Genomic DNA, 9,911 nt, shown 5'->3' on the forward strand with positions numbered 1-9,911 from the left:
TTATAAAAATCGGACTGTTGGATTTTTATAAAAACAATATTTTCTGTGAAATTACAAATGTTTAAAGACAATATTTTTAATTTTTGAAAAGGTATTTGAGTCGAAAGGAAATTTTTATTTAAAATTTAATTCAAGTCACTAACGTCATTGGTTCATGAGATATTTAAATTTAAATAAAATGTTCACCTTTTTTTAAACTGCTATGGTAAAAAAAAAACACCCACGCAATTTTGCTGAGAGCCCTTTTTGCATCTTTTTGCAATATTATCTGTATAACAAAATTTATTTGAATCCGATATCTCTTCTGGTTCTTGAGGACAATGAAAAAACATCTCGAACATACGTACACAGTACACACGCAAGCACAAACATTGTTTCAAAAATCTTTTATTTCGACTCTAGGGACCTTGAAACGTCGAGAAATATCAAGATTTTAAATTTAACAAATCGGACTCGTTACAACAACTTCATATGGTAAGTTTATAATAAAAAGAAAATATTATAGTAGCTGAGGGATAATTTCTTTGAGATATTACTTTTTAAAAATAAAAAAAAAACAAGTAATAATAAATAATAAATAATGAACAGTACCCAAAAAATGAAAAATGTTTACCAGTTTTCAAGATTTTTTTTTTGTATTTCATTAAGTAATAGTAAATATATATAATATAGCAGCACCGTATAGCAGGACGGGGATGATAAGGGTCTTATATAACAACACTTTGGTCCCTCGACAGAGGACTTTACCACTCAATTGCTTTCTTAGTCCAAAGAAACAGCGGTTAGCAAGGGTTATTCTGCGTTTGATCTCAGCGCTGGTGTTGTTTTCTGCGTTTACAGTGGAGCCTAGACGAAGTCCTTGACTACCTCAAAGTAACGTCTGTCGATTGTGACGTTTTGACCAAAACGTCGGTGTTGTATGTCCTTTCTAGACGACAGCATGTACTTTGTTTTGCCCTCATTAACCGTTAAACCCATTTTTGCCGCCTCTGCCTTAATACTCACAAAAGCCCCATTGACATCACGCTGAGTTCTTCCGATTATGTCAATGTCATCAGCATATGACAGTAATTGGACAGACTTTTGAAAGATAGTGCCTCTAGTGTTGACGTGTGAGCTCTGCACTATTCCAAGCACGATGTTAAAAAATCGCATGACAGCGCATCACCTTGTCTAAAGCCTTTTTTGACATCAAAAGGTTCTGTTAAGTTGTTTCCAACCTTCATGGAGCAGCGTGAATTCTCCATGGTCATCCTCCACAAACGGATGAGTTTGGCAGGGATGCCAAAACTAGACATGGCTCTATACAGCTCGTCCCTGAAGATGCTGTCATATGCGGCCTTGAAATCGATGAAAAGATCGTGGGTGTCGATTTGGTGTTCTTAAGTTTTTTCCAGGATCTGCCGTAATGTGAATATTTGATCAACTGTGGACTTTCCTGGTCTAAAACCACACTGATAAGGACCTATCAGGTTGTTGAAGATGGGCTTTAGACGTTCACATATAACGGCAGAGAAGATTTTATAGGCGATGTTAAGTAGACTTATTCCTCTATAGTTGGTGCAGTTTAGAGGGTCTCCTTTTTTCAGGATCGGGCAAACAATACTGAGGTTCCATTCATCGGGCATATTTTCTTCCGACCATATCTTACAGATCGTATCCGAGGCTTGTTGGTGCTTCGCAACTATGAAAGCTTTTACGTGGCCAGGAAGTCACCCCGACGCACAACCTCCAACCTGGAGGGCCAGATCCTAAGTATAACTCCAAGGATGGGGAGCCGGATAAAACCGCTCCTTACAGGCCTGGGCTTCGAATAAGTCGAAGAAGCCCTATAAGGTGTTCACTAAGTAGTTCAACCTTACTGGAACTGTAGACGCCACCGTTGATTCCATCTCGGGAATTCCTCCGCTGCCGTCTGGATAAGGAGAGGTGCCTTAGTGGAAACACCTCTCCCCACCTCTCTCGTTTGCTGCCCCCAACAACTTTCCACTGGGGTTGGAACCCAATCTCCAGTTGAGGTACTAGGCACCCGATGTTCACCACGTGGAGGTGAGAGTAGGAGTTGGTAGACAGAGGTTGGTTTTAAGAAAAACCTGTGGACGCTTGTGTCCTCTTGAATGCACATGTCTACCATTTGAACATCATATAGTATAATTAGGTATATATGTATTTATAAACTAAACAAAAAAGGAGCTTTCATCGATAAAAAAATACCACAGATTTTTTCAGTCTCTAACTTATTTAAAAAAAAAAAAACTCTTTTATATCATATTGGGTAATTACAACAACTTTTTCATTGAATTACAATATATTAACATTGCTAAAATAAGTACTATTCGGAAGAATACATTTCTTTAATTAATTCTGGCTTTCCTTTTTTAATAATTCTTATATTCGATGCAATTTAATTCATAATTGCTTTTGCAAATTAAAATGGATCTGATTCTTTCAATTTTCATATTGTTTTTTTTTTTTGTTTGTTTATAGTGATTTGTTTAAAATTGAGAAAACTCTCTCTATAGGGGCATTTGACCCAGAAAGGCATTAACAAAACTCTACGATTTTTGAAATGTTTTCATACTGTATCATTTTTTCATTGAAAAATTGAAAAACTTGAAAACTTCAACCCACCTACCTCCAACATAATTTTGTAAACATGAAAACTCGTCGAAAACATCAGTGTCATTAATTGAATATTGCTTCTTTTTCCATTATATACATTAAACTCAACTCCCCTTTGTCCCAGGAAGGACTGTAATCTTCATTGTTCATATATTTTTGGAGTGAAGGATTTTTCAACAATGCAATGATTCCAACAGTCGGAGTGCACACTCAAAATTACTTTTGGAAAATGCCATAACTAGTCCAAATGGAAAAAAGATGAGTTTCATTTACATTCACTGAAAGTTATTTTTACCATTGTCATGGTCAGTAAAACTCGATATTAAAATTAATTTCCAGTGGTGAAAGTCATCCTGTGCGCAAGTGTAAGCGTTTTTAGTTTAACTTCCCTGTATGTATAATATGATCTGATTTATGTAATTGTGACATTAGGAAGTGTTCCGAAAAAGAAAGACAACGAATTATGATGTAAGGGCACGTTTTCATTAAACATTTAATGTTTTTCATGCTTAGGCTTCCCTCAAAGAAAAAAAACATAAAATAATGAACAAATAATGAGCAATTTCTAAAATAATGAACATTTTTATGTTTTCCGACACCTAATAATGCATAATGAACATTTTCTTCAAATAATGAACTTTTTAAAACTACGAGTATCTAAATTTATAAGGAAGAATTCAATTAAAACGGTTATGGTTTCCCAAATATATAATCTCTTCTTCAATATTTAGTTAAAATTTGTATATTTTTTTATATAATATTCGAAATATTTTCATAAGTTGCTAAAATTCATCTCTCTTACAAAAATCTGAAAGAAACACTTAACCATTTATTCTAAAACGGTTTTAAGGCGAAACGGTTTGAATATAGGTTTTGTTTTTTTAACGCATCTGTTGTCTTAACAGTTCTATATATGGAATTTAAATTAAGAAATGTTGAAAACGGGTATTTTAAAATGTTAAGCAAATAGTAAAAATTAGAGTTTGTGTTCAAAATCAGCTCTAAAAATTAACTCCAAAACTTATTTTCAAACCTATGAAAGATTTGATATATTTTACCTTTAAGCTTTAAAATCACATTTTTAATTAATTTTAACATTTTTAAAGGGGAATATTTTAAAAACCTGATGTGACAGATTTGAATTAATGACATTTACGATATTTAAAAAAGTATTGTTTTGTTTTTTGGATTGAACGAACTTGCTCCTGTATACAAAGAATATGTTTAAAAATAGTAATACAATTTTAATTTTTTTTATATATTAAATGCAATTTGTTTTTTCAAAAAGAGAATAGTTATTCAAAAAAAAGAAGAAAAATCGTTCTAGTGTTTTTTTTTTAAATTTATTTTATTTTTTATAAATACATTTTTGTTGAAAATATCTCAGAAAATATAACTATACATTTTAATTATATCTCCGTAAAAAAATATTGACCCGTTTTCGAATTTTGAAAAAAAAATATATATTTTCTTAAAAATCCAAACCAAAAATGTAGACATTGAATTGAATTGACAAGAGGAATTCTTGGCATGAAAAGTGCTTCTCTGTATTAATGACAAAAGTACTCGCACACACTAATGGTTGAGAGTTGTAGGTCACTATAGGCCAAAATTCTCAGCGTACTGTTGCGCCATCTAAGTTATTTATTATATTATTGTGGGAAATATGTAAGAAGACAGGCAAATTTTTCAAACCAAAAATAACTTTTAATCATAGATATAATATCTCCAAAGCTAATTTCAACAAACATTGCGAGTTATATAAGTGGAATTGGAAGACAATAATTCTGGTCCGGATGAAGTCCAATTATTGTTTTAAAAAAAAATGTCCCGTGCGTCGCTCTGTCTAGAGTTTTGTGTTTTGTGTTTAATAGTTCGTTAACGTATGGTGTAAATTGTCCCCAATACTTAAAGTATTTTAAAAAATTGTCTGCGATAAATTGATTTTTATATTTAAAGAAACCATATTCATGGTTTTGTATCCGGTAGATAAACTTCCACTAACCTAACCATTTTCATGAATTGTATTCTCAATTCATTAGAAAAGGGTTACTAAGTGGACGTTATCTACACCGATTTTGCAAAAAGCGTTTGATAGGGTGCATCATAAAATTTTATTAAAAAATTAGAAAACATAGGTTTTCATTCCAACATAATAAAATGGTTGACAGCTTGTCTTACAGGCCGCAGTCAGCTTGTTTCAATTACCTCACATTCCTTTTCTGTAACTTTTGTCGTTCCTCAAGGGAATCATTTGGGTCCAAGGCATGTTTCTTATTTTTATTAAGACCTACATGAGTCCTTACAAACTCAATGCGTCTTATGTTGGCGGATGATTTAAATTTTATTAGACGTATAAATAATTTAATGGACTGTACGCTTATCCAAAATCTTATCAACTGGTGCAATATAAACTAATTAGCCCTAAACATATCCAAATGTCAATGTTTTTCGTTGGAATTTCGCGGAATCCTCATTACCTTATTAAATAGGTAAAATTTGCCTTAGAAAATAGGTAAAATACGCCTTAGGAAATAGGTAAAATTTACCTTAGGAAATAGGTAAAATTTGCCTTAGGAATAAGGTAATTTGACTTAGCAAATAGATAAAATTTGCCCAAGGAATAAAGTGAGTCATGTTAGGAAATAGGTAAAATCTACCTATTTGCTAAGTAAAACTTAGGAGGGGAAATTTTTAAATCATCTTAGGGAATAGGTAAAATAGGTAAGGTTTATGTTAGGGATAAGGTAAATCTGAAGATTTTCAAATCACCTAAGGAAAATAGGCTATCGTAGCCTATTCCTAAGCTAGCTCAAAACGGCCTTAGGCCTAACGTGAAACCAGCCCCCGAAATAGGATAATTTTGCACCGACTTTTCTCTGGGTGTAAACTGTGCGGTAACTTACCAAATATAACTGTTAATACGAAAATAAAGAATATCTATCTATCTAATGTCCAATAAAAAATTTTTAAACTATTTTATGAGGTGATGGATGTATTGGAGAAGTTTTTTTTAGATTAAAAAAGTGTATTTTAATACAAAAATAACATTAACAACAACGTTTCTATGACAACAACTTAAAAGATAGTACACTTCTTGTCAAATGAATAGGGACAAGCATTTTTAGTTTTTTATTTGACGATATTTTTTAAAACTTTTTTTCGAAGAAGGTCATAAAGAGTACCTGTTTTGTTTTTGTGTCACAAGAATAGGGACAAGATCTAAATTTACCTGTAAGACCCCTTAAAGTAAAGAAAAAAACAACAAATATTATGGCTTAGGTAAATACTGGTTTTATTTAATGGATTGAAATAATTTTTCGTACTGTTTGCTGCCTCCTGATTTCTGAATTACTTCAGGTAACCTGTGGTTTATGGATTCATAACGTGCTGAACGAAATTTGGGCCCAGTATCGTTTTACGGCTTCAATAATCTATTTGGTTTTTTGGTAATGCCGTCCTCCTTCGAAGAATTTTCTTAAAAAGCCATCCCCACACTTTGTCATCAGGAGAATATGGGGGAATGGTAATAGGTTCACATTTTTCCCCAGAATCCAGGATTGTTTTTGTTCGAGTGGTATGTATTGGTGCATTATCTTGTTGGAAAGTCCATAATTGTCCACCAAATAATTTAAAAAACTGGAGAAAAGCTTGTTCCAGAATTGATTTGAAATTGACCGCCGTCATTTAATAAGTGAAAGCTCCCTATACCATTACACCAACTTCTTTTTTTGTGCCTTTTTCAAAATAGAATTCTTTTTTTCTTAAGTTATGGAAATAGCAGCTTTGTATATCCATCAGTCCCGTAAAAAATATTTTTTTTTCATTCAAATGTTCAAATGTTTTATACAAAATTTGAACTTTTTTTAATTTTTCTGGCTATAAAACGGAAGGTTTTGTCGGGATGCCGATAATCTCCAATTTGGTTTATTTTATTTAAAAAAAAAATATAAGAAATTTTTATAAATTGAAAATCTTGAGGACGAACGAATTTTTTGAAATTCAATTTGATATATTAATTTGTTATCGTGGAAATGAATACTTGGAGAAAATGAAAATCAGGCTTTTACAAAGACACTAAAATATTCTTTTCTTGTTCAAGCAGTCAAGTTATTTTATTATTTTGGTTTTAATATTCTTATTCCAACATTTTAACAAATATTAATTATTTACATTTTTTGTAACTTAAAATCCTTTTAAAACAGAATAATTTTAAACAAATTTTCTATCTGATTGATTGACAGATTAAATATACAAGATGCTTATTATACTCTTGGTGCGGTTCTCCATCAGGCTATAAGCGATTGATTTATTATTTAAATTTAGAAGATGGATAAATAGATTGAGCTGTGTTGGTCTTAGTCCTTGTAGTCCTCATGGTGGATGGTGTTGTTACTTCAATTGTTGCTATTGATGTTGGTGTTGTTGTTGTTCTTTTATCCCATAATCCTTCAATTATAATGCTTGGTTAAGAATTCACCGGATGCTGAAGCTGAATTATCGAAAATTTCATTTGATTGATGGCGATTATTGTTGCTGACGCCATCATTTCCGTTTGAGAAAAGGATGCCATCATTAGGGTTGGATGAATATGATTGGCGGATTAAGTATGGATTATGGATCAAACGTTGTAATTGAATAATACATCTATAACGATGGGATTTGAAACAAATATGAAGATAAGAATTAAAAAAATATGTTTTATATTAATATTTACTTTTCCAAATGCCTCTCAGACTCTTGTGCTTCGAACATTTCACTAATTGCTGGATTTTCATGCATATGAGATGATGACCTCTTACCATTTGTCCAGCCCCGGGAATATTGGAAAGTTTGTCCCATGCAGCTAATGATAACGGCAAATGAGATCACACAGAAGACGGCCAAACGAAGCATGATTGATGTGTTTTTAAAATCTGTAAGAAGAAATTTTAATTACAGTTGTGCAATTTACGTATGCAATTCCCCCCATGGTTTTAAAGAACCCAAATATTTGGGGAAATTATTGAAAAAAAAATGGAAATAAATCTTGCAAAAGTATCCTTTTCTTTATCGAAATCCAATATGGCGGTAGTGCAAGTTTTTACTATTTTTCAATTTGTACTTCAGAAAAATCGATTCACAATCACGGTTTTTTAACGTTTAAAGTGATTTCTATTAAATCTTGATATTTGAATCCGAAGAATTGTTTGCGTCTTAAAATGCATATTTTGTAAAAACAAATTAAATTATTATTACCAATTAAGTTTACTTTGTAGAAAAAAAAGTTTCAAAAGTCTGAAAATGAGTTGTTCTTAACAGAAGATAGAATGTTTGACTATGATCTTCCTGGTGTTGTGTAACCCTTTTATAGTAAATTCAATTTAGAAGAAAATTACCTTACCACAAATCACATATGTACGTACACACAAAACTATATTATGTATACCTCAATAAAAACATATAAGAGCTTATATTGAGGAGCCTTGAGGGCGTGTTAGAGGATTAACAAGGATTATTAACACCTTTTGTTTTGGGAACGATGCTTATCTAGATGAGTAAGTAAGTTCAATGCATTTTCTGATTAAAATTTCTATACTATGTTTTGTGCAAAACACAAAAAAAGCTACTTCGCAAAAGGGATAAATCAAATGTATTTGTAAGTACGAGGAAATGTTAGACGTATGTACCTATCCATCAGGAAGAGTAAAGGTCATTGCCAAGTTTGATTTTCTATATAGTCGTTGTGAGGAAGGTGTAAAAGAAAATGGTTCGTTTATAACAGTGGAATCTTAAAATGTCTTATAGTAAGTAGATAGATAGATAGATAGATAAAGATTTTATTGAATTAAAGTAAAATTTACATTACACATCAAAAATGTTTACAAAAATAATTAAAGCATGACAATTGCCGTCTGCCAGATTGACAACAAAACACAATGAATGTAAAAAGCCCTCAATATAAATAATTTTAATATTTAATATTGTTTAACTTAAATCAGTTCATGATAGATTACAAATAATTTAAAAAACAGTTAATAAAACACAATCAAAAAAGTTCGTTCATTATAGCACTTCTATATCTAAGCCCAGTTTTGAAAAATTAGTAGAGATTGACACCATCCATTTTATTCAATAAACTTATCACTTGATCTTCCGATAGAAAGTCTTTTCTAAATGCATTCCTTCTGATTCCTCTGAGAATGGGGTATTTTCCCAAGAAGTGGACAATATCCCCTTTTTCTGATAGGTTGCACATATAACACTCTAGATGTAAGTCAGGTCTGTGCGGAATGACATTTAAATCTATTAGTTCAATACGTAGTCTGACCATCGTAGAAATCAAACGGACATTATTGGAATGATTTAATCTGCTGTAAGTTGTTCTGCACAGGGAATTAGACGCATCAGCCGTTTTCAGCATTATTACATAGTTTGGCGTATTTTTCGGCAAATGAAATATTCTTTGTATTAAGTGCGTTAGAAGTTTTTCAACCGAATTGTACTTTTTACATCCCCATACCTGCGATCCATATAAAAGTAAGCTCTCAGCTACTGCTTCAAATACTTTAAACTTGCTACTATGTGCTATACAATAATTCATGAAGCTTTATTTCCAGGTCATATTAATAGCAGTTTTCGCCTTAACTAATTTCTCCTTCTCAATTATTTGTAACAGTAATGCCAAGGTATTTGTATTCTCGCACACATTCAATATTTTCGCTATTATAGCTCCATAGCTGACAATACTGGTAAACCCTGTTAATCATGAGCTGCAGAGTTTCCGGTGATTGCGCAAAAATGACTATAATCCGCATCCCTGCGAAATCCACTCCACCCGGCAGGTAGTCTTAAAGGTCATCAATAAATAATGAAAACAAGGTAGGGCTTAATGTAAAACCTTGCCTCACTCCCCATGAGGTTTCAAATCAAACCGGCCTGAGACCAAACTTCAATGAAATCCCTAGACTATACAGCTTATAGAATAGTGCACCTCTTTCGATTGTATCAAAAGCTGCTTTAAAATCGATAAAAAATATACACAGCTTTTTCCTTTGTTTCAAGAAATTCTCTGCCAAACTCCTGAATATAAAAACCTTATCAATTGCTGAATATCCTGGTCTAAATCCAGCTTGGAACTTCCTCAGCAAGTTTCCGGTCTCAATCCAACTAACAAGACTACATACCGTCATCGTTGTAAATATTTTGTAAGATGCATTTAAGAAGGAAATCCCTCTGTAATTACCTCATGAAGCAACAATCCTTTTTTGTGTATTGGAAATATAATAGCAACTCTAAATTCATCTGGC

The 9,911-nt window shown here is 32.1% G+C and overlaps 1 protein-coding gene across 1 annotated transcript; it reads right to left on the bottom strand.

Moving 5' to 3' along the window:
- Nucleotides 1-6,706: 6,706 nt before the first annotated feature.
- Nucleotides 6,707-7,528, bottom strand: LOC129943346 (pro-corazonin-like). Its single transcript, XM_056052712.1, has 2 exons — nucleotides 7,340-7,528; nucleotides 6,707-7,269 (listed from the first exon to the last, which is right to left on the bottom strand). The coding sequence occupies exons 1-2, from the start codon at nucleotides 7,516-7,518 to the stop codon at nucleotides 7,074-7,076; spliced, it is 375 nt and encodes a 124-aa protein (XP_055908687.1). The 5' UTR covers nucleotides 7,519-7,528; the 3' UTR covers nucleotides 6,707-7,073.
- Between the last annotated feature and the right edge of the window lie 2,383 nt (nucleotides 7,529-9,911).

The sequence above is a fragment of the Eupeodes corollae genome, chromosome 1 (assembly GCF_945859685.1).
Source record: "Eupeodes corollae chromosome 1, idEupCoro1.1, whole genome shotgun sequence".
In the NCBI taxonomy this organism is placed as follows: domain Eukaryota; kingdom Metazoa; phylum Arthropoda; class Insecta; order Diptera; family Syrphidae; genus Eupeodes; species Eupeodes corollae.

What these genes read in the sequence shown, in the direction of transcription:
- LOC129943346 (XM_056052712.1), bottom strand. Translation starts at nt 7,518, where the DNA reads ATGCTTCGTTTGGCCGTCTTCTGTGTGATCTCATTTGCCGTTATCATT. An exon ending in TCTGAGAGGCATTTGGAAAA is followed by an intron (nt 7,270 to 7,339) that starts GTAAATATTAAT and finishes CCATCGTTATAG; the next exon opens with ATGTATTATTCAATTACAAC.